General features: G+C 32.7%; 1 protein-coding gene across 1 annotated transcript in view; it reads left to right on the forward strand.

Annotated features, from left to right (window-relative positions):
* js (jiangshi) overlaps positions 1 to 26,050 on the forward strand; it is a 197,504-nt gene that overhangs the window by 164,989 nt on the left and 6,465 nt on the right. The window contains exon 3 of the mRNA XM_085942211.1: positions 22,492 to 22,575. Within this exon, the coding sequence (XP_085798337.1) occupies positions 22,492 to 22,575 (84 nt within the window). The remainder of the gene's footprint in view (positions 1 to 22,491; positions 22,576 to 26,050) is intronic.

Raw genomic sequence — 26,050 nt, forward strand, 5'->3', positions numbered from 1 at the left:
ATTAGAAACGAGAAAGTGTTTATAATTGTGTGGTTTTGCAAATCAATATGTCAGGCAATCTGTTTTTGATAGCTGATAAGTGGTACCACTCGTTTAAGAAATTGTTGTGCAAAAAGATATGCTCATGATTAGACACCGGATATCTGGAGTCCTTTTTTTTGGGACGGACTCGAATATTACAACATTTTTTAATTAAAAAATGCGTTAATAATTTATGGAACCTATGTTTTTCAGAAAAATAAGTTGTACGATGTAGTAGGTACAATGAAATATGAAATAAATGATATTGATAATATGTGCAAGAGACTTTATCGATACTTAATTATATAGAAACGCTGCTATTAGTAGGTAGATATACTATACTATTTAGAGAAATTAATGAAGCGCTTACGTATAGAGTGGAAAAATTAGTTGTTAATAGTAATATCTATAATATTTAATAATATTCCACTTTTTATATACATACCTATTATTGTAATCAAAGTTTAAAATTTCTACTAAACTACTTTTATTTTCACTATCAAATAACAAATCACACTTGCTCCCATAATGAGAAGGACCTGACAGCTAGTGTATTATTAAAATCGTACCAAATCTGAATGATTTCGTATATTATGTTGATACTACGAAAATATATAATATGAAAACATATTATTATATTATATGGATTTATGGATGGGTAAAATGGGGAATATCGGACCTATGTGGTTAATGAAACCCTTTAGAAAAAGTTTCGTACGAAAGATACTTCAAATCGTACTTTTGTGTTTCAAGCAAGTGGTTGGACATATTGAGATATTCAATTTTAATATATAGGTACTGATGTTGTAATGTTTTTTTTGACATTTTATAGGCCATTTTCAAAAACTTTATATTCATCATGCAAAATATGTAAGTACATGCGTTTTCTGTTAATTGCTACTCCCTAATACTATAACTTATATATCATAGTACTATTTCAATGAAATATATAAACCCGATATAATTATTTATTTCGGAAGTTATCAAAATGATACAATCATAATTAGTCGACATTGATACATTGTGTATATATAGTACCTAATACCATTGATAATAAATTATTTTATCAAGAAAATATTAGATATAAATAGGTATAACACAGTTGCAGTGCCTACCATTTGCCTTAACAAGTTGACCTTGGTTCTAATAGTTCATTGTTTATCCAATCTGGGAGTTCACACATGAAACTATAATTTGATGTTATAGTAATATGGTAGAAAAAACAAAAAAAACTTAACCTGCGCGTTTGTTAACTGATCTACGTATTTTCTTAAAATCCGAGATCACTTCAGTTTTAACGATTATGGATTATAGCTTAAAATTGTTTATTTGTTTTTATTTAGTGAGTAGGTATATTTTGTGATATTTCACATTAGCTGGTTCCATGGTTTACGGGAAATGACGATTTAACGGGCTTACCTATTGAATGTATTAATAGTATGTAATATATTCATTACGAGTTTTTCACAAACACTTCAGATAATCAAAATTTGTTTTTTACTTGATCCTTTACTAATAGGTAAGAAGGTTTTAACAATCTTTTATTATGTCAATGTGCATTTACGATCGGTGAGTGCGCATAGTGCACGAAGAAGCCAGAAGGCATAAGCCGGGTCGTAAATAATGACTAATAGAATACCTAGTACAAAATATAAATCAATTAGAATTTATTGATTAATATTTTTGCCACTCGTACCCGTTAGATATAGGGACCATTATACCACTTTCCTCTAGAAGGTGTATAAGGTACTTTTAAACACTTTGTACATTTTGCATTTTTGTTTATTGTTATTAAATCTTAGTTGATATTATTCTTTTGACTTATTAACTTAAAAATAACAACAATGGATGAAATATAATATTCCTAAATATTATAATATGTCACATATATAATATTGTGTAAGTATATAATATATAATTATCAAGCCTCGATAGCGAAGGCTGCGTGACTAGCAAATGCACTTACGACCTATGTAAACCTGCCGCTTTGTAATTTTATTCTTGTAAATCCACGGTATTATAGATGGTTGCACTATTATATCTAAAATGTAAACATAAATTTATATGCAATATTGGTATATACTACAGCTGATGATGATACATACTATCGTATGGAAAATAATTCATTTTTAAGTTGTGGGTTTCTTGTACGTATCATGCGACAAAAGCAATAAAATCGTCTTCAAGTTTTTGTCATTGGTCGGGAACCTTTTTTGATACATACACCTACGGCAGGTGAATTTTAAACACAGCAAATTTTTCACAGTTTTGAAGTTACGCTATTTCTTAATGTATATAAACCAGTCATTTAATAAATAAGGACAAATATCACCAACAAGTTAGTTCAAGTAAACAATCGACTCCCACGTCCTCTATACTTAATTGACTTTTTATGCAATAATATGTACCTACCTATATTTTGTACTGTTATTCAATTGAAAATGTCCATTAGGATAAAATCGGTTGAATATCAACATTATGGAATAAATGTGGAAAAAGTACGAAAGTACATATTATAAAGTGTTTTAATGAAATATGTATCTAGGTACCAGTCGTTTTATGTGATGAATAGTTCTTTACACTTTATAATATGTAAGTATTTAAATCAAATACATAATATAATCATATATCAGATAATTTCTTTTTAATAACAACATTTAAATATAATGCTAATTATGTCGAATGGCCACCTAATCGGCGCGCCTTTAGCGTACAATGTATTAAATGGGACGGCGGGACTTTTTTTAATGTTACACACCTACAAACTTACCTGTAGAATGGCCAAAAATGGAACTACGAATTACCATAGGACGCCATTTTGAAAATTTCATTCGAATGTCAGATTTTGTCCAGTTACTAGTCTTGATTGGGTAGTTTTCGACAATGGCTCCATTTTTTTTGTAGTACTTATTCCACTTTTAATCAATAAATTAGGACCGGTTTCATCCGCCTCAGAGGGACATTTTCAACTGAATCTTCCCTTGTTCGGTTGAAAATGTCCCTCTGATGCGAACGAAACCGGTCCTAATTTATTGATTAAAAGTGGAATAAGTACTACAAAAAAATGCGTTTTTTTAATTAAACAACAATAAATATTAACGTAATACAATCACTAAGTGAAAATCTGAAGTATTACATGGGACGGCGGGACTTTTTTTTAACGTTACACACCTACAAACTTACCTGTAGAATGGCCAAAAATGGAACTACGAAATACCATAGGACGCCATTTTGAAAATTTCATTCGAATGTCAGGTTTTGTCCAGTTACGAGTCTTGATTGGGTAGTTTTCGACAATGGCTCCATTTTTTTTGTAGTACTTATTCCACTTTTAATCTATAAATTAGGACCGGTTTCGTCCGCCTCAGAGGGACATTTTCAACTGAATCTTCCCTTGTTCAGTTGAAAATGTCCCTCTGATGCGAACGAAACTGGTCCTAATTTATTGATTAAAAGTGGAATAAGTACTACAAAAAAATGCGTTTTATTAAATTAAACAACAATAAATATTAACGTAATACAATGACTAAGTGAAAATCTGAAGCAATATTATATTGCAAAACCTTTAGAAGAATGCAATTACGGCTTACGCAATACATAATATTATAATAGTAGGTTCAAACGAATATTTTCAGGGATGTCTCGCATCTTCAGATGTACGCCACTGGTATTTTGAAGATGAAATTTCTTACGATCGATTTGATGAAATTCTTCAATGTCAATAGTTTATAATCAAATAGACCAGTTTGGGCAGAGCATCCTCAAAATACTTAAATATCTAAAGAAATAAACAAGTAGGTATGTGACTTTTTTATCGATATGTAGGTACGGTATTGTTGCTTGTAATACTAATATGTATCAATATGATACATTTAGAACATAAAACGGGTCAGCGGACAAAATCTTCCAATATTTGTATTTATATTAGTGGTAGGTACGCAAAAGCTATTCGATATTTAATTATGAAAAAACATATTCTACACGCATTTTATAAAAATGGTTTACCATTACTTACCTGCAATAAAACAAACCATCAATTTTGTAATGCGATCTTTTTAATTGCATTTTGCGAATTTGAATTCGTTTGTCGTAGCCGCAAGTCGCGTTATAATATTGGCAAGACGATTATCTTAATTACAATAATTACCATCGCACCTGAGCTGCCAGACAAAACAACTGACAAATTGTAGAAATCCATACTAAGAATCATTTGGGCAAAAGTCTCCTTAGGATATTGGATTCGTCCACCATTTTAATGTGTTTTTTTATGGGTTGACGGTTAAAAACTTGAAAGATCCGGCCTTTACTCATGATATACAATATACTTTTCTGCCGGTAGCCTATCTTTACTTTGATCCTATTCCCGGTGTACCAACGCTGACCAGATGATTAAAAATTGATGGACATTTTATTTGTACTCGGTGGCATCAGAACCTTCATAATATGTATGTTGACAATTCCCCAATATGTGTATTTAGGTTCAAACATAAGTCATATGTCTGCTGTGTTCTTCCTTGACTCTCTTTCTCTTTCACCCAACCATGTAGGTACAGGAGACTTGGCGATAATAACAAGAGAACACAAAAATACATAATAATATATAAATGTTAAAGCAAGGTTTTGAAGCCTGATTCGGTTAATTACTTAATGACTGTCAGATCATTAAACGCAAGAAATACAATCCGCGCTGATTTACCTCAAATATGAGGTACCAATATTAAATGCGGCTTTCTTTCGCATGATACAGCCGTGACTATTAAAAAACATATTTCTCCATACTCGAAATTTAAACCTTGTTAGAACCTTACCCAGAAGACAACCCTCTTTATATTATATCTGTGCGGCGTCATACTGCCAACGTGAACATCTCTTCACTTCGAATGTTCGGGAGGTTTGTATCAGCTTTAATTTGTTACTTACTACATTTTTTAATATTGCCTCTACGTGCTCATCTCTCCCATGGGTACCTTAACTTAAAACCATGTAAATTCAGTCAAAGCACATTTGAGTGCATGGTGACGTCAGTCTTGGGTAACTGCTCCTGAGACATTCCCAGTCATAAAAAAAATGATGCTTCACATCCAAAGTAGGGTCCCGTGATACGCCGATAATAAAACCGGGTGTGGTGCGGGGCGGGTATGGTTTGATGGAGCCATTAAGGGGGGACATGCTCAGCGTGCGTCAAAATGGAGCTTTTACAACGTTTAAGGAATGTCCAGGATCATGCTTTGAAAATAGCATAAAAGCTCCATTTTAACGTACGCTGAGCCTGTGGGCCGCTAACTTCAGTGTCAAAAAATCTACTATTTTCAATATTATCTACGTCATTTGTATCATAATTATTATGCATTAAATAAACGCTTGGCACGTATACGCAACGTGCATTCAATATTGATAATAGGTATTGGAGAAAATTTAGATATATTTGTATGTGTTGCGTTTTATGGCTTGCCCCTCATTAACCCGTCATATAAATAGCGACTGTCTTTCGCGTTGTTATTTCATTAATCTGTTCTATGCTAATAACCCACACCTGCTCGAATTCTATCGAAAGTTTTGTTGTGACTCTCCTGATGAATTTGAATGTCATTTTTGTCTGTGATATTTCCAGATTGGCTACTGTCTCCTCCTTTCGCAGCGACATTTATCAAGCGAATGGCCAACAAATAATTCTCGTAACCAATAGCACAGCAATACTTGTACATAACACGATTAAATAGGCATATTTTCCGCCTGAGAACTGATATTGATTATAATATCAAAAATATCTGTTATTATCAAATCATTCACTATTGACTATACAATATAAAAAAAACAAAATCATATTAATTCAGTTGCATCCTGCGAGCATAATATTTTTTCACAGACTACTTTCGATAAACTGGGAGTCGCTCACCTTGAGATTCTCGTCACAGGTAAGTTTTCTGTTGTCAAGGTCGCGGAGTCTTTAATTTGTGAACTCGGCCGGCCTTTGCTAGGTCAGCAGAAAAGCGGTAATGATGATGAGCGCATGCGTCAAGAACGGCTGCATCTTCATCGTCGATCACTGGACTGACTCATGATAATAATTTATGGTTATGAGTGATATGACAGTTAGTTATCTCAACGTTATAAAAAAATCAACTTGTTAGATAAACTTGTTTGTAAAATAATGTTCAATAGATTTGTTTAACATTGGAAGTAAAGCTATTGATCTATCAAAATATTTGACTTTATAATCTGATGTCCATCTTACAAAGAGGTGTATTAACTGAGTTTGGTTATGAGAAACCGCTGTTACTTATTTACCTCATCAGGCGCTCAGACATAAATAATATGGTTTGGGGGGGGCGGTCCATTTTGACGGTATTATAATAATGTATCATTGTTTTTTACGGCAGGGGAGTGAATGTAGTTGTTTTATTCACTCATGTGGAGATAAACCATTTGTAGTTGAGTTGGTTTATAATACAAACTATTCAAGTTATTATTGCGATATTTTGATTTTGGATAGGTACACATTATAATATTAAAACATTGGACTTATCTTTTATGTTGAGTTTATTATTGTACTTGTTGTTTTTGACCCGATAACAATTATATTATAACGAAATAAATTTAAATAGTTTTACATCACTTGCGGATGGACTACGTTTAGTTGCACTGACTGTTCGGTGGCGTGTGCTTTTATTATCGACCGAGGCAGTTAGTGCAATGTGTCCAATGATTTCCAATCCTACAAAGATCATATCGTCACTGTTCTGGCAGAAGACACTAATTCGAAAAAATGACATATTGAGTTAGTTATACCAAAATGTTCCTTATTTCAAACTTTACCATCTGGAAACCTTCTTAATAAATAAACACTCTTTATTTTAAAGTCATCCTTTTTACGATTACTTTATAAACTCACATGATAGACCATTTCAAACATTTTAACAACTTTAAAGTCAAATTACTCGAAACTAGTATTCTCCAGTTAGTGTGTTCTGCCAGAACAGAGACGATATGCACCTCCACAGATGTTAGCCACTTGCTCAACCTATTAGGTCTATACTCTAACTCCAAATACACATTGGAAAACAACATGTGATTTTTTTATGTGACCCAGGTTTCGAACCCACGACATTATAAGCCGACGCTTTAGCCGCTCGGCCATCGTCGGCGTGACTATGAGATTATCCAAATCTAGCCATCGCCAATCATGGACCCACGTACGTTCCCGAATGCATTCATTATTACCAGACTTTCAGCGCTTGCGATGCGTAGCAATAAACACCTGGTATGCAGCTATGACCACTGGTGGGATGCTCACCTATTAGTCGATGTGACCAGTCGCATCCACCAGTGTTTGTCGTATATCCGTGGGCTTATAGTTAGGATTACAAATGTCCGTTTGTGTCATCCGCGCAACGCTGCCTGTCCTTTAGACATGCCACGTGGGAATAATAAAAGAAAACATAAATGCGAATTTTCCGACACCACATTTTGCTTCAGAAACGAACATTCTCTCATTCGATCAACTACGACAAATCATCTCACTGACCATTATTGTTCTCCATAATAAGTTTAGTATGCTATGGGTGTCAACTAGTGTGCCACCTGAAATTAAATTTTTAGTCCCAAATTTAACTTTGACATAAACTTAAAGCAGGTCAAACGTTTTACTATATATTTTATATAAAAAAATTACACATAAGCAAATAATTGTATTATCTCAATTTAACGAAAAGTTTGCTTTTTTAATTGAATCATTAAATATGTGCAAAATATCTTTTCATACAAAAAAATTTCAGTCCAAAAGTTTTTAATCTACATACCTACCTGGTGTGCCCTGATAATTTTGCGTGCGCTGAGTGTGCCACGGAATAAAAAACGTTCCAATTCACTGTTCAAATTGACGAGATCCATTGTAAAATTTATATATTTTTTAAATAGGTAGCCACACTCATTGGTTTATATTTATATTTATGCAATGCTGCCACCTGTTGATTATGTCATTTCTTTTTTTTTCTTTAATAATTAAACAGGTTGATGATTTTTTTTATTTTGCAACCAATAAATTATCATTTTAATATTGGGATTGTCATTTAAAGTGACATTTAAATGAAAAAATGACAGTGGCACTGGTTACTTACGAGTACATTAATCATCTTCAAATATTCAGGGCAAATAATGATTTTTTATCATTCCAGTCATATTGTAATGTCTAAATTAATAATATGTAGGTAGAAAAATTACCAATAATATACTGTTTGCATAAATAATATTCACAATATGTACCTACTACGATTTTGATGGACATGTCAATAGCATTGTGTGGCTATGATTAATTTACATTATTCATTAATTTCACTAATAAAAAACAACATACGAGTTATACAACTTACTTAAAAATATTAATATTAAAAAAAACCCTGAAAATTTACATTTAACAGCTTTAGCTTGACTTAGAACAGAGCTTGTTAACTGGTGTGCCGCGATAGAAAGACATATTTATTTAGAAAGAGTATTACGGCATTACAACAATTGGCCAATGCGCCATAATACATAATTATTATAAAAATGACTTACATGAATGAATTACAAAATTATAACCAGTATAACAAGAAAGTAGAAAAGACAGTAGGTATATGCTTATGTAGATATTAGAGTAAAATTATAAATACAATTAATTATAAATCTAACCTATTTAACATGTCCACAATCATCATGACATAGTTAATAAAAAACAAATCAACAATATTATTGTGTCGCAAAAATACGTTCTCACTTAAAATTCGATCGACTTTTCGACATCGACAAAGGTTATTTTTTTTTATTGTATTTAAATCAGTAGGTATACAGTGGCGCCATAGGCGATTAGCGAGTGCATTGGAATTGTTTGCTGCAATGCCTCTTTCAATACTAGGAAACAATCCCACTACAACTACTGCAAGCTACTTTTACCGTCCGCATAGCGCAACTAAATGAAGATGACCCTATAAAAAGGATCATACTCTGTATAATACATTGGTATCAAAAATAATTTTATTGTATTTAAATGGCTACAGTATACTTAATGTGGGGAATATAATTTTCATAATATCGCCATACTTCTTTTTATCAAAATTCGTTCGAAAGGGTTGGCTGACGTGGAAAAAAGTTATACATAATAATTATTGTGATAGACAATTTGATACTTTTACTTTAATTTTTTTCTATTTTTTTATGTTTTTATTGTTTGCTCTATTGCGTATTATCTTAAAATATTATTTTTAATATGAGAAAACGCTTATCTTTCAAAATATACACAATAAACATTTAATTTACTGTTATTTATTTCGCGTTTCGGATAAGTGTTTTTCATCTATTCTGAACATTTTTATTTTTGCATATAGACCCTTTTTATAGGGACGCTTTCATATAGTGATTATAGTACCTATACCTAATGTTACGTAGGGCAGATAACAGGGAACTCAGAAATAATGGGAACTGAAATACCTAACGGGTAAGGCAATAGCAGGTAACCGACTCGAGTAAGGAAGAATCCGGGTTAAACTTACACACGTGTCAAGAATACGTTGTACGTCGAATACTGAAAACTACTCTCGGTTTATGCATTTACGCTCATTTATTGTTGGTGTATTACACACACTATTTCACGTGCATAATGCGTGCTTCATTTTCATAGGACACTCACACATTCAAAAACCCTGCATCAACATGCGGCGTATTGAAGATAGCCTATCGGTATTCTATTTATTATCTGTTCTGTGGCAGATAATAATATGGCGTATAATTGAAAATTGACATAAGTATATAAAATAGATCATTAGTAGTAGGTAGCTTTTTCAACCCAGATACACGTATCTGATAAGAATAATTGTGCGCTACATTTCAAAATCAGCCAAGTCCACTTTAAGGTATTTTTGACTTTTTTGTGAATTGCTGAAGAACTACTGCTTTCTAACATTTCTGCATTATCAAAATGTTGAACTTATTAATTTTAAATATTCTATATTCGAAATAATATAAACTTTCACCCTTGTGACTGTGTATTTGAGAAAACAAAAAGCTGTTTTTCTCCTATTCATCTATTATGGACTTGGCTGATTTTGAAATCTAGCGACACAATTAATTCTTCTTCTCGGACCATATCCGCTCCTCATATGGACACAAGATGGTGACTCCGAAAATCCCTGCCGCTTGTCAGTTCTCTTACATTTTCCCGGGTCATGCCGGCAATCAGCATTTTTCGTAAAATACGTTAATCCAGAAATATTGTAAAAACACTATCACATTATAATAATAATACGGTGGATATTTAGGTCGCCATGTTGGATATCTCGCCCTATGGACTTCCAACAACGTATAGAGCTTTTTTTTAATTCAGTATCCCTAAAAACGTATAATATTAGACACCTTTATTTTATGGTCGCCATGTTTTAGGTGGTTCCACTTCCTAATAGTTTACAATGAGCGTGTAGTATGAACAGGATATGGCAAATTTGGTGTTCTCCTCAAATGGTACAGCATTTAAAAAAAATTGTCCTTGCACACGCGAATTAAAATAAGAGTATTATAATAATATAAGGTATGCTTTACAAAAAAACTCTTCAATGTTAATTTAATAGTTTAAAAAATAAAAGTTAGGTACATACCTACCTACGTAAATGTGCCGTGACATGAGAAAGGTTAGGACGCGCTTATTTAGAATACGTTATTAGGAAAAAATCATTTTTCTGTGAGATAAAATTATGTATGACCGACCTTCGATTTATTAAAATATACAAAAGAAGACTTCATTTGAGTGCAAATTTTAGACTTATTTATTTGTCTTTGTGTTGCCATTATCATAAAAAACGTGTTGATGACATATCAATGAGAAATCATTGCTTTGTTATTCTTAGCGTTAGTCGGTCAAGTGATCGATGTAAAAAAGGTAAAACTGTCCACTGCAATTCAAACTTTTCGTAAGAGTAAAAGTTTTACGATTGGCCCAATAACTTATTAAAAAAAAACTAATGCAATTGTAGGTTTTAAATTAATATTTATTAAAACCGTGAGCAGTCATGCGGAAAATATTCAATCAATATACAATAAGTAATTGATCGTCTTAAAATATTGTAGTTTCCTAATCAAAATTTATGAAGCGTCATATTATTAGCTTTAGCATTGTGTGACTCGGACCTATCTCAATACAATCGGATGATATTTTTTAATACCGCATAAGTACATAATTGTGAAATAAAACCTTCCTGTTCTTAGATATCTCGGAATTGTTTTTGTTGTGTAAGAGGAAATTACAATTTTTAATGATTTAGTTAGAGCTTGCGTAAATGGAATAGTGATTTTGCTTGTCTATTGTTATTGTAATTTTTAATTGTAAAAAAAATATAATATATTGGTGGTTCACAATAATTATCGATCAAGTTTCAGTGGCTAGATAAACCAGATTTCTATATTCTGTGTTAATATCACAATCGTAGCTCTACAATTTTCCACATAAATGACAATACTAATATTGATAAGACATCAAATTAAATGTGAATCATGTCCATTTTAATAGCTTTCAGCAGTATAAAGAGGTATTCTCTAACATTAATTTTCTAATATTAATAAAGCCTGAATATACTTTATGTTTCGACAATTAATTTAAATGTATCCATGTACTATCAAAATATGGTAAATATATACAGTGAAATCATTCCTGAATTTTACAAAAGGAGTTTTAACTTTAGGTCCAAATATCTCAGGATCGATTTTGATGGACTAGATCCATAATTATTGTGAACCACCCATATATCAATCGTACTTGTCAGATTATTCCGTGAAGCGAGTAAAGGATCTGATCGATATGAATAATGACCACAATCTTACCCACTATATATTCGCGTACTTGGTCGCGTATCGACCAGCTATGCTATTGTTTCGCTTTTACGGTTGGCAATCAGCAAAACAATCACCATCTTAAGCCGGATCTCACATCTAAACTCGCTTTGTCTACCGTACAGCTATAAAATAATCAAACCTTCCAAGAACGTCGATCCCGTGTTGCATAACACAATAATATGAAGACCGCGCACATCTACCCAAGGACAGTCGCACATAACCTTCGATAGTATAAATATTTTGATGCGGCTAACGGCGAGCCGGTATAGGAATGACCAATTCGTAGGTGTTCGTATGTGTCCTGGTGTCTTCGACTCGCAGCCGAGAAGCATGAAACTTGTCGATTGCAACAGAACATCTTTTTTTTTCAAACTAAAAACTCGCATTTGACCAATCTGCGGAGCTCCATTTGGCAACGTGTGTTTTGTGAATATCGATGACGTCACATCGACGTATGCGACACGTTGCAGGCGAGACGAGTTTTTATGTGAGACCCGGCTTCTCTTTTCCTGGACTTCTCTCATATGACAAATTATAGGCAGTGACATTCTTGAGTTAAGATATCCTCCCTTACCATTTTAACCTGAAGTTGTATTAAAATTCATTTGGTAGAAGGCTACCTTATAATGTTATCTACAATCTGGTGTGAAGATTTCATATTTTTTACGAATGACGCTGTTAGTCATTCGCTTAAGGGGGACATGCTCAGCGTAGGTAAAAATATAGCTTTTGTTCTATTATCATGGATATACCTTAAACGTTGTAGATAATCTATTTATATAATTTTGAAGCCTTATTATCTTTTATATTTATTTTAAACATTTGATGACATAAAATAGTATTCTTTTAAACCTCTCGCTCTAATGTTTTAGAATATAGTCATATTTCAGTAAGTACATAACTGTGCAGTGATGTTAAGATTTTTTACATTTATTAATTTTTAGACGCATTTATAAAACCATTAGTATAATTTATGACGAGATAATTTTAGTAAAATATTTTCGATAAAAATTATATTGATAATCTCTGTGATCCCAAATTTGACAAGAATTAGGCATTTTATTATTCGAAAAATGGGCAAGATTAACACATTTGAAGATAATTCTAAAGATATTCATTATAAGCTATGTTTTTGACCATTCAAGTGTGATAAACATCCTACGAATAATAATTGCTTTATAATAATTATTGACCTAAGAATAAGGTAGTGTTTTTTTGAAATACGCCATTTATTTTGGCATTCCCCAGTGGTTAAGCTACAACATACGGCCGTAGCCATAAATTGACACACTATAATTGAAGTAGGAAGTAAAATGATGTTAACGCGCGTGTTTCAACATGTACCTAACCGAAAAAAAATCTTTTTTTTTAAACGGTAATTTATATATTTTTTTATCGTAAATATTTTACTAAAATTAACTCGTCAGAAATTATACTAATGGTTTTATAAATGCGTTTAAAAAATTTTAACACCGCTGCACAGTTATGTACTGAAATGTGACTATATTCTAAAGCAGCGAGCGATAGGTTTAAAAGAATACTATTTTATGTAATAAAAATACTTAATGCAGTCATCAAATGTTTAAAATAAATATAAAGGATAATAAGACTTCAAAATTATACAAATTGATTATCTGCAACGTTTAAGGTATGTCCAGAATCATGTTTTAAAAATAGAAAAAAGCTCCATTTTGACCCACGCTGAGCACGTCCGCCCTTAATCTATTAAAACCGTGGTCTGGATATAAATACACGTCGAAAAATCAATATGACAATTTGGTAAACGCGGGATTCAAACTCGCAACCAACGGCTTCAGAAGTAAAAATTCTACCATTCATACATCTCTGGCGCCACATAGTTTTTTTTTATTCTGGAAATCATTTTCATTGATCTTAAAAATCCGCGTAATTCCGTGAGCACCGCATCCGCCAATCTTCCGCGTTATTTTCCTTAATTTGCCGCTTCCTAGAACGTGACGCCCCTAAGCAGTGTATGATTTTCATACCTATACGTTATGTGTACTGGAAGTAATTTCACAAGGCGTCAGTATCTAAAAAATCTATTTTATGCGCTTTATGGTGTAGGTACGAGTATACAGAATTACAATTTATAAATTAATATTAATAATTTGGCGGTACATATTTTTAAATATCACCGTTACCTATATGTGGGTCTATTCTATACACAAGGCGGCTATCAACGGTTGTTTATCATATTTATGTATTGAAGTAATATTATAATTGATACAAAAACTTAGCCGTCTAAACTGTCAACACTGTCCATCTCTACAAAGTTAGCACTGTCAAGAGAGGGACTGTTAAAGAGCGGAATGCAGAAAAATTTGTCATAACTAAAATTTCCTTAGCAGAAAACACTATGCAGAAACACTGTCCTTAGTTAAGATCATTTATATTGAAAATAATACCATATTTAAAAATTCTCGTTAGGTAAATTAGGTAAATTATTTTATAATCGTTAAACGATGACAAAAATATGACAACTGCATTTTATAAATGCAATAACTATAAATACATATTAATATTTAATTATAATACTCTTATGTTTCCGTTATAAGTCATTATACGTTATTCCACAGGCACCACAAGATTTTTTTTTAACATGGTAACACTAGCATCAAGTGTCATTCTTCATCTGGTATTTTGTATTTCTGCGGGCTGGCGTATAAAAATAAAATAATATTCTGCAAGTACATGCCAAACGAATTAACACTATCAATATCCATATTGAGATACATTGTCAAATGAATTTGAGTGTATGGACTGTGTTATAGACATGCGAATTTATTTTGACAGCAGCTGTCAGTGGTAAATGGTAATACAGAAGGGGGCGTGTTCATAACAAAAGTAGTCTATGGTTAAGGATTCCTTAACTCTATACTCAGGATTGTCTATAGTTAAGTCATGCTTTTCGGCGACTTATCCTTAGGAACGAAATCTTAGATTGTGCATTCCGCTCTTTAGAATATAGCACTTTTTGACAATTTAGACGGTTAACTTATTGTAAGAATTAACCGCCTCAATACATAAATATGATAAACTACCGTCGATAGCTGCCTTGTGTATAGAATAGACACACTGGTCTCAAAGTGGTGCAATTTATTAACTACAACATACCCACTACTAATTGTTTGAGATAGTGTATGGGTTTACAGAACCCTGCATAATTATTGTAGTAATAAACATTGCCAGTGCACGATGAATGAAAGTTTTTTTGTATTATTTTATGTGTTTCCAGAAGTCGTATCACGTATCTAAAAAAAATTATCCTACACACACGTGTATAACAATATTGAAGCCAAACTCACCTCACTATTTCGGAATATATAAACACATAAATCGATGTTATTATCTTGATTAATATGAGCTTTGATTATTTTTTGTTTTATTTTATTATATAAATATGGAAAATAAATAACAATGAAAATGACTAGGTAGTATCTATTTTATATAAATCAGTAAAAATGACTCAAATAGTTTCCGTTTATAAAAATTTGTGAACAATAAAAAATATTGTTCTTGACCTATACAAAAAGCAAAACTGTTTTTAAAATAAATTTTACAAAATATTGGCTTCATTTTTCTAAAATGCAACTTGAAGACAATCGAAAGAATTTTCATTTAGTGTCAGTTCGTGCTACGTTACATTTATTTATTAGCTAATAAACAATTATTGCGGCATAGACAAAGATAAAAATAATAAATATCTACCTATTACCTATCACATTTTAAAATGCACTTATTTATTTGTCGATAAAATAAAATTTTATCGCAAAAAATTAAGACAATGAATGAAATGTTGCCATAAAACAGTACATTTTTCTCGATAGATTTTTCTCATTTTTACTTTCGTCGGCAATTGTTTTGGGTGGGTCAAAGTAGTCAGTGCAAGTTTTTAGCGAGCCAAAAAGTTGATAACAATGGCTCGTGACTTTGGATTTTAACTTTTAAGATCAAGACACTGGTAATAATAAATGTAGTGTTTATTTCATTTTTTATTTTCCAAACGTTTCTATTAAGTTATTGACAGGCCAATGGGAGGTATGTTATACTATCTAGGTATCAGATAAATCGAATTTTTGGCCTTGTCAATACCTACATACAATGGGGTGATTATGAAATTATCGTTCAATACATTCACAAAATAATATAAATTCGAATAGGTACGTATTCTTATTATAAATACATGAATGTTAGTCAAAACTTATACACCTACTTAAGGTAAACTTCCAGATAAGGTGGCTTCACGGAGAAATAGTTGGTAAAGCGCCTGTCTCTGAAACCGTGGGTGCAAATTCAATTCCCGCATCTGGCAATCACGTATTAATTTAATTGTTCAATTGTCAATAATTATTGTATAGCTATTAAAAAAACTGCGGTGTCTTACTGCGATCGTGAAGATCTCTTCGCATAGTTTTTGTATGTCAGTATTGTTTTTTTTTTGTATTTTATATTATATACATGAAATTCATTTATATTAATTCTCTTTGCTTTTCTCTCCCATGGGACTTTTTATTAACTTAAATCAACTCATTAAACTCAGTCAAAGCTCACTTAGGAGCATGGGGACTTCGGTCTTGGCCCTTGGGTTGAAACATTACCACGCGTAACAAAAAACTGCTGTTACTTCACATCCAAACGTAGAGCCTCGGCATACGCTTGATTAAGACCGAGTACGGGGCGGGTTGGTCTGTTTGTGTTTTTCAATGTCTGTTTGATCCAAAGCAATGACCTAATAAGTTCCGCGATTATATTATTATAACACCCTATTCCCGTTTGAAAAATGTGTATGCCTATGTTCCACTTAGAAGCGGAAATGGTCTTGAATTCTTAATTATTTTTTAAATCAATTACTAAATACACACAGATAAGAGTGTAACATTTTTTACTTAACTTTTTGACTGCGTTGCATTTAATTACTATTTAATTACCTCATTTAAATAACATGCTAATTATGTCGAAAGACCAATTAATTAATGAGGGCACAAACGGGTGTGCCGTCCGACACAGAGTACAGCTGCAATTTGCGGATATCTTTGAGAATGTCGACGAATTGAAAGGTGCCCTGGCGATGGGTAAGACGGAAGAGCAAAATTGTAGTGAGGACCTATCTGATCGGCGGATCCTCTTCTAGAAGAGAAGAGGCGATATGACAGCGAGTCGCAGTCATACAGTCATATCAGTAAAATCATTTAAAAAAAATCTTAGATTGAGTGGGATTCGAACACTTACCTATAACTTGCCGGACCATTAATACACAATATATCAAGAAGTCGAATACCAGATGTACATTACAGGGATGGTTTGCACATGAGGATATTACGCGGGGTGATGAGGAATTAATCTAGCCAGGAAGTTGGATAATTATTATGAGGAAGAGCAATACGTCACTCGCCGGATTATACATGCAACACCACCATGTAATATCCACTTTTCCAAACCAGCATTGTAATAAACACCAGATTCGTGACTTGCTTCTCGACGAAACGTCTTGTGGTTGTCGTATCCGAAGCTCTATACTAAGGACCGACCTATAGCAGATAGATTTGTATTCGCATCCTACTAGTTTTAAGATTTCTTCTAATCTAGGGACGACGTTTCTGAGGCTTTTCCAAGTTAAGTTTGATTTTGGAGGTCCAAAAGGTTGGACTTACCGATAAAAAGCAGTGGAAGAGGCCAAGGTTCATCTTGAATAAATTGTGCCTATCACCAATAATATCTAAAAAAATAATTACATATAACGAATAACATGCCTATGACCAAAATGACCTTATGACATTTTAATATGGAATATTCAAAAATTAGCGGGTCATTAGACGTATATTTTACAACCAATTTACTATTTCGACCATAAAGAATTTATTGGCTTCATTATGCTGTAAATGTCTTTATTAATAACTAGCGAGAACCCGGCATGCGCTGCAATGCCACTCAAAGAAAGAAAGTGTTTGTGTTTTAATTCTGTTTATTAAAATGTTTTTGGATACACAATATTTTTTGTTTTTCCGTCTGGTGCGTACACGAATAAATCAGAAGGTTTTCCAACGCGTGAGCAGGCCACATACAGCTGTCCATGTGAGAAGCATAGATTTTCCAAATTTGGTATAGGAACGCATACGAATAGAAGAAGAAGATAGTTGTAATTTAGAAATCTACGCGGGCGTGCGCACAACTCACCAAAGTTTCATTGCAATCGGATGAATGGTATAGGAACGCACACGAATAGAAGAAGAAGAAGATGGTTGTACCTTTTAATTCAGAAACCTTTGCGGGTATATACACAACAACTCACCAAAGTTTCATCGCAATCGGATGAATGGTATAGGAACGCATACGGGACAAACAAACAAACAATCATTTATATATATATAGATAATATATTATTTCCATGCAATGTACCTACAATAATTTGGAAATCATATTATTGGAATAATTCTTAAAGAATATGATGTAAAAATTATATTAAAAACTAATTTTATTTGCATGCGTCGATTTCTTCAAGTCCAACTAGCCAAAATGAACGAAGATTTTTGCAAAATTTGTTTTACGGTTGAATTGATATTGTCAAGGTTTTTGTCATCCATCATTATATAGGTAGTTATTGTTTTAGTTAGAAACAAAAATTGATTGAATGCAATGCGGTAAGATTTAAACTGTTGCAGTCAGTCCCCATTATACTCTACCCGTTCATGGCATTCATATACGCATGACTTGGTCCATAGATCACGATTTGCAATATGAATTGTCCGTGAATTCGGAGGATTATTCACTGTTCTTTCTACCAGCCATTCTCAAAATGAGACGCCTCCTTACCAGTAAGTTGAGATCACAACCTAGACCTGAGATGGCGTATGGTTTAGTCTTATCTACTCTCAATGCTTTTATACGCCAATAAATATCATCAAATGATATGGCTGTACTCAAAACTGACGTCCCTAGGCAAAGTGCCGTCCTTAATGCCATCACCATTCGTTTTTTGTTACATTTTTTCTACAAATTGGTTAGGTATATACTGACATTTCCTTCCATTTTCGAAAGTGGGAAGCACGCTGTCACTTTGTTTCGTTGTATGGATTTTCGTCTGGATTCAGGACTTGGAGGTGGACAAATAACACACCGGAATTGTGGTGGAAACGGTGAGGTTTATTAACGTTAATATCTACCAATGGTTACATTTTTAAAAAATTCTTTTCAATTTCATTTTGGCGGATAGCGATGTTAACACTGCTTACTGCGTTGCTGTCAAAAATGCTTCTCTCGCGCTCAAACAAACGGCCGCTTACGAGCGGTAGAAATACGGTGTTGCCGTTCGTATTTTTTTTGAACGGCATTCAGACAATGTTGCTGGTCAGATATTTAACATTATTTAATTATTTTCGCAATCAACCCTTACTAGTTGTTGGTTTGATACCAACTCGGGCCTCTCTATATGCACAGAGACATCCCCAAATGGGGATCAATCGGGGGTGTAACAATACCTACTTAACTATACCTATAAACCTGTCAGCGCCAGAAACCAAACAAAATCATCAAATGTTACCAAGAGTAGGTTTCATGTAAATGCTCTAATTTTCACAGTAGACGGAAGTGGCGAGGGATGGAGGTAGGCTGTAGGATTCGACATAAATGGTGCACACTAAACTTTTTCAGTCATAAATATTTTTTTTCGTTGAACTAAGAATACAATTATCAGACGGCGCTGGTTAGTTTTAAAATTTCAATTATACCCTGCCTAAATCAAACCATAATAGTTTAGGTATGCAATGGGAAATTCGACAAAAATAGTCCAAACTTTCTAGTCATACTTATTTTGTTTTCGTTGAATTAAGAATACATAACGCACCGTGAGTGTAAAACCAACGTATGTGCAAATTACATAGTTTGGAGATATAAGGGTTTGAAGTTTTCATTTGGTCAGGATAAATAGAGTTTCTAAAATAAAACAATAATATTTGGTGTATGTATACATTATGACATGTTCTTTTATTAGTTTTATTTTTTTTCATATAAATCCATCAAGATTACAAGTTTTAGCAGTTGCTATGGTTTTACACTTTCATGATGCATAGAAAATGTTGATATTTCGCAGTTACCTGAATTGCAGTAAGATTTTTATTGGGAACTTTGGTAATACCATTATAATATAATATATTATATTATTATTAAATAAATCAAGAATGATATTTACCTATAATATTTTGATATTTTAAGCTTACTAACTATAATTTATTAAAATAGATGCATACAATTTTAAACCAAAATAAAAATAGCAAATTACAATAATTGTAATGTTTTTATAATTAATTTTATCGACGTCAATTATTATCTGAATCTGTATTTAAATGTGTAGATGAAAGTTTTTTTTATAAAAAATATGGTGTATTTCTGGTATCACTTTTGATGAACATAGGGAAATCAAGTCATTTAATTTTGCTTCGGAGATCCGAGGTGGTTTTATAAATGCTTTGTGTAGTTGAGGTTGTACTGATTGACGTCCGCCCTGACGCTTTCTAATATTTATTACATCAAACACTTCTGTTTCATACTTATTTTTATAGAACAGGCAATAAGGATTGTTTTTCCTCACTTCAATAACGCAAATGTCTACCCAACTAACCTTTTTACTATTTTCGTTGAGTTGAAAATTATTGCCCCATTTGCTAACTTGTGAAAATCAAAAATCTCGTCAGTGCCAATTTCCAGTGAATCACTGGAATCCACTGTATTGGTATATAAATTGGACCTGACTTCAAGACTATTTTTTTGTTTCTCTATGCAAGAGTGTTATAGAGTCACCCTCGTTCTAGGTGTGTCCTACGACCAAAAAGTTGTGTGTGATTTTTGGGATATTAAAATCCTGGAGGGCGTATAAATACATTGCTGTAATAAATTTATTTTTATTCTGTCCGGCACAATTATCCGAATAAAAAATGACTTCCTTCCCAATTGATTTAACTTCCAAAAATTTTACAACACAAGAACCAATTGCATTGGCCCCTTTGTTTGTAGTCCCTTCATGCTAAACAAAACAGTAACCATTTTTATTATTAATGTGTGTAAGATGGTAAAATTATAGGTTGAAAGCTTTGTTTTATAATATAGCACTGATATCTGGGCATTTGGTGTTGATAATACGGCCTGCAGATTATAGCAACATACTATTTTATTCGTCTTTCGCCTTCTGTGTTCTCGATAATTGTTTATTTTTTTTGATGAATGTCATATATTATTTAACTTGAATTATATTTTTCTCTTCGCTACTGCAATTTTTATATTTTTCACAAAAGTCACATAGGTCCTTGTTTGGTTGAAAAAAGCCTATATTATAATGGGTATTGTTCCTCTTGCAAACCAGCAGCATCTTTATCTATATCCAACATGGGTTCTTCAGCATCAGGAAATGTACTTGTCACATTTTTGAAAATCTGTTGCAAAACATTGCAAAAACAAAAATATCATAGATCTGATTGATATACTGTTGTGTTAATTGAAAGAGTTTATTATTGTAGGTGCATAAAATAAATACATAGGTACATAAGATAAGTCGATAATAATAAGTTTCATAACAATAATAATATTGAGGTTAGTTTTGTATATCATTTTAGTATAATATTTATCACAAAGTCTTACCTTTTTAGAAGTTTTTCAGCTTTTAAAGCTAACTCCACCATCATTCGAATCCTTAAACTTATATTTGATAAAAACAAAATACACTGCACTACATTACTTGAATCAAAGGAAACAATAATGTGTTGTAGAATACGTCTGGATGCGTTATCAAAGTCTTAACACTGAATCATTTCAATAATTGCCTGCTATCACAATAATAAAAACAATGCCACATTGCATTCACCAAAAGAATGCGTCTGATGCTCGGGTTTCACAATTAGTCATGGATAATCATTTGCAGATACTATGGTTTTACATTAACAATGGAAGTAAATCTTTGTATTGTAAAACCCAAATATCTGTCTTTTTAAATGAAAATTTTTAAGTTTGCAGTAACTTCAATTTTACATTATCAAGTTTATGACTTTTGCAGTTGTTTTGCATTTAAATCTCGAAATTGAAAAATTTGCACTTGCTATGGTTTTACACTCACGGTGCGATAATATTACAGATGTTGGTTAGCTTTTTTAAATTCATTAAGCCCTGCCTAACCAAACCATAACCATTAAAAAATATTCTTATATCTATAAAATATCTAAATTATGTACGATTTAATGGCATAATTTATAGATAAATGAATACTTTTAACTGTTATCTACTATAGCTTGGATTAGGCAGGATTTAATTCGATTTTAAAAACTAAAGAACTCTATCTCTACACTGTAGTCTTAGTTCAATGAAAGCAAATACGTTTGATTGACAAAGTTTAGTGTCAATTATTTATATCGGATTTTAACAGCCTATCTCCATCTTTCGCCACTAGTAGATGGTGTTTTTGTCAATTTTAAGATTTGTGGTGTATTTGTCTGATTAATTTTTATTACATTAGCGATACATTTTCAATAATAATTATTTGACATCTGCCGAATTAATAGATTATTATGTTGTTATAACTAAAATATTAATGATTTATTTTTTGTTTGTTTTCAGCAAGCTCTCAAAATTCCCAAAACGAGCTTCACCTGTGATAGACGGCCTATGGGATATTATGCGGATCTGGAAACAGGATGTCAAGTAAGTTAAATGTCCATTACAACAATATTGAACATGGGTCTGTTATCTGAAGTCCTTATGAAGTTTACTACAAGCTTATTTTAGAGCGCGTCCAGAAGAAATGTTGTCAATGTCTTTATTTTAAGACATGTACCAACAATTTTCCTTTCGATAATTCGTCAAACGATTATTTTCCGACTGCCTTTCTAGAAGGCATGCTTACTTTTCACTCTCTTGAATCTTGTAGGTCACTTCTTCTCTTGGGACATTTTTGCCTGCTATCACGGGGGATGGTCACCACAGAACAGATAATATTCCGATAGGCAATATTAAATACACTACATTTTGATGCAGGGTTTTGAATGTGTGAGTGTCATACGAAAATGAAACACGCATTATGCACGTGCGTGTGTGTAATACACCAATATTAAATGAGCGTCAATGCATAAGCCGAGAGCAGTTGTCAGTATTCGACGTATCACGTATTCTTGACATGTGTTTAAGTTTATCCCGGATTATTCTTTCTTATTCTTATTCGAGATCGGTTACCTGCTTCTCCTTGCCCGTTAGGTATTTCAGTTCCCGAGTTTCAGATCTCGAGTAAGGAATATACGGGATAAACTTAAACACATGTCAAGAATACGTCATACGTCGAATACTGACAAATACTCTCGGTACATTGGTGTATTACACACAGTATTGCACGTGCATGCGTGTTTCATTTTCGTATGACACTAACACATTCAAATCCCTGCATCAAAATGTTGTGTATTGAATATAGCCTATGGGAATTCTATTTATTATCTGTTCTGTGTACGTACCTATCTGCTTGAGTGGTTATGTTATAAACCCTTTTGGTGTTAGTCGCAGAGATTTTGTTATCTTTTGGGTAATATTTTATAGGTTCCTACCTATTCAATTAGTGAGAAATACGCATCTTTTAAAATTTTGATTTAATTTTATAACTGTAAGACTGGTTTGAACTGTTGCAAGACCCCCTTTAAATCTTCTGATGAATCGATTGCGTCATCTGCGTCAAAGTAAATCGCCGCTGGATTGAGTTATCGTTCGGTATTTATTATTCTCAAAATAGTTTATTTTTAATAATTTTGCGTTACGTGATAGATACCTACCATATTTTTAATTAATAACTATTATTGACTACTGCATCTTTTCAAATGCATGGTTGCCAAATATCGCCGAAGTGTCGTTGTTATTTACCCACAGTTTGAGAAATACAACATCTCACATGATCACTGTCAAATTTTAGTAGCCTTGACACAATATTACATTAATTTAAATAAAAATGGTCCACCTTTTATCTTCAGCGAACAAAACAATTGAAAGAGCTGTCAGTTCGGACATAAAGAAGAAAAACTATTTGAATTATCATAAAACTTTTGTCTATCTATATTGTACAAACGAGGGAATACAATAGGTATTTAGTGAATTATTGCAAAGGTATCCATACTTTTTATTTGTAGTCTCTCTATAAGGTAGATATACAAAAACCTATCATAAATCAATAAGTTGCGAATTCCAATTAATAACACTACAATATTGTACACATTGCTGCTCCTCGAGATCGGCATCCATAAGGATCCATAATAGACACACAGCGCTGCAATTTGCATTAAATTGGAGTGAACTGTAGTGGTTCTTACTCGATTCCAAATGTATCCTATTGGAATCAATGCGTCCAGTTGGAATGGTCTTGTTTGATAAACCACTGGAAGAGCTTGCAGAATAAACTGGTTATATGCCACAGAACAGATTAATAAATATAATTCTGATAGGCTATACCCCAAATACACTACATTTTTAATGTAGGAGTGTCCTACGAAAATGAACCACACATTATATAAAAAGGATTTCAAGTTATACACATTAATATTTTTATAAAAATGGATCTTTTTTTTAAATAAATATAAAAAATATTAAAACTATGAATTAGTCAAAAATCTCTTAGGTAGGTACAGCATAGAAAACTTAATAACCTAAATTTTAATAATAAATAATATGACCATAAAATATAAATATAATAATAAGATGGGGTCCTTTGACAAATTCACATTTTTTAATAAACATAATTTGTTATTGTTTTACAATTATTTTGTTGTGTGAGTCAGGGTATGGACCTAATAGGTTGAGCAAGTGGCTGACATCCATTTCTCGTAAAAAACAAAATCTGTTAATACGAGGGTGGGTCAATAATTCCTTAGAAAAAAGCATTAAAACACTTTTTATTTTTGTATTTTTTTTTATTTCTCAACATAATCTCCTTGGAGCTCAATACACTTGGTTAGACGTTTCTCAATTTTTTTTAAACTGTCAGAAAAATAAGTTTTCGGAAGGTCCTCAAAATAAGCATTTGTCCGATCGATGACTTCTTCATTTGAAAAAAAACGTTGTCCACTTAGCCATTTTTTTAAGTTTGGGAAAAGGAAAAAGTCACTGGGGGGGGGGCTAAATCTGGCGAATACGGTGGGTGGTCGACCAATTCGAACTTCAATTCTTCAATTTTAGCCATTGATCGTAAACATGTGTGAACACGGGCATTGTCCTGATGAAAGAGGATTTTTTTCCTGTTTAAATGAGGCCGTTTTTCTTCAATTTTGTTTTTTAGCTGGTCCAATAAAGATGCATAATAATCCCCTGTTATTGTTTTTCCTTTTTCCAAATAGTCAACGAAAATAATTTCACGTGCATCCCAAAATACAGTAGCCATAACCTTACCAGCTGATTTTACGGTTTTCGCCTTCTTTGGACATGGTTTGCCTTCGCAATCCACTGCTTTGACTGTTCTTTCATCTCGGGAGTATAGTGTTGTATCCATGTTTCATCTACAGTCACAAAGCGACGAAAAAATTCATCCGGATTGCGTTGCATGAGCGACAACAGGGCTTTAGAGGCCACCACCCTATTGCGTTTATTGTCGACTGTGAGCAAACGCGGCACCCATCTTGCAGAAATATTTTTCATGCCCAATTTGTCATGTAAAATAGAAATGACGCTACCTTTTGAGATCCCTGTAACCTCAATTATCTCACTCAACTTTAATCTTCGGTCACTTAACACCATATCGTAGATTTTATTGATCATTTCTGGTGTAGTCACCTCTACAGGACGTCCTGAGCGTGGTTCATCCTTTGTTGATGTACGACCACGTTTAAATTCATTTAACCAGTTATAAATAGTTGCAAGTGAAGGAGCAGATATGCCGTGAACTAAATCCAACTCATTTTTTATTTCCTTTGCTGTTAACCCTTTTATATTAAAATGTTTAATAACAGCTCTAAACTCAATTTTCTCCATTTTCCATTTTTCCATTTTCCACAAGCAAATTTTTTTTTTAAATGTACGAGAAACACACAACAACCCGACCGATCTGATTGAAACTTCGCAGCATACTGAATCGGTAGTGCCGCTGCATGAAAACAAACCGCTTACAGTACAATTCGCGCCACCTGTCGGCTTTTCTAAGGACTTATTGACC

Source organism: Rhyacophila brunnea, unplaced genomic scaffold, assembly GCF_057557595.1.
Source record: "Rhyacophila brunnea isolate RB1 unplaced genomic scaffold, BYU_Rbru_1.0 scaffold_14, whole genome shotgun sequence".
Taxonomy (NCBI): Eukaryota; Metazoa; Arthropoda; class Insecta; order Trichoptera; family Rhyacophilidae; genus Rhyacophila; species Rhyacophila brunnea.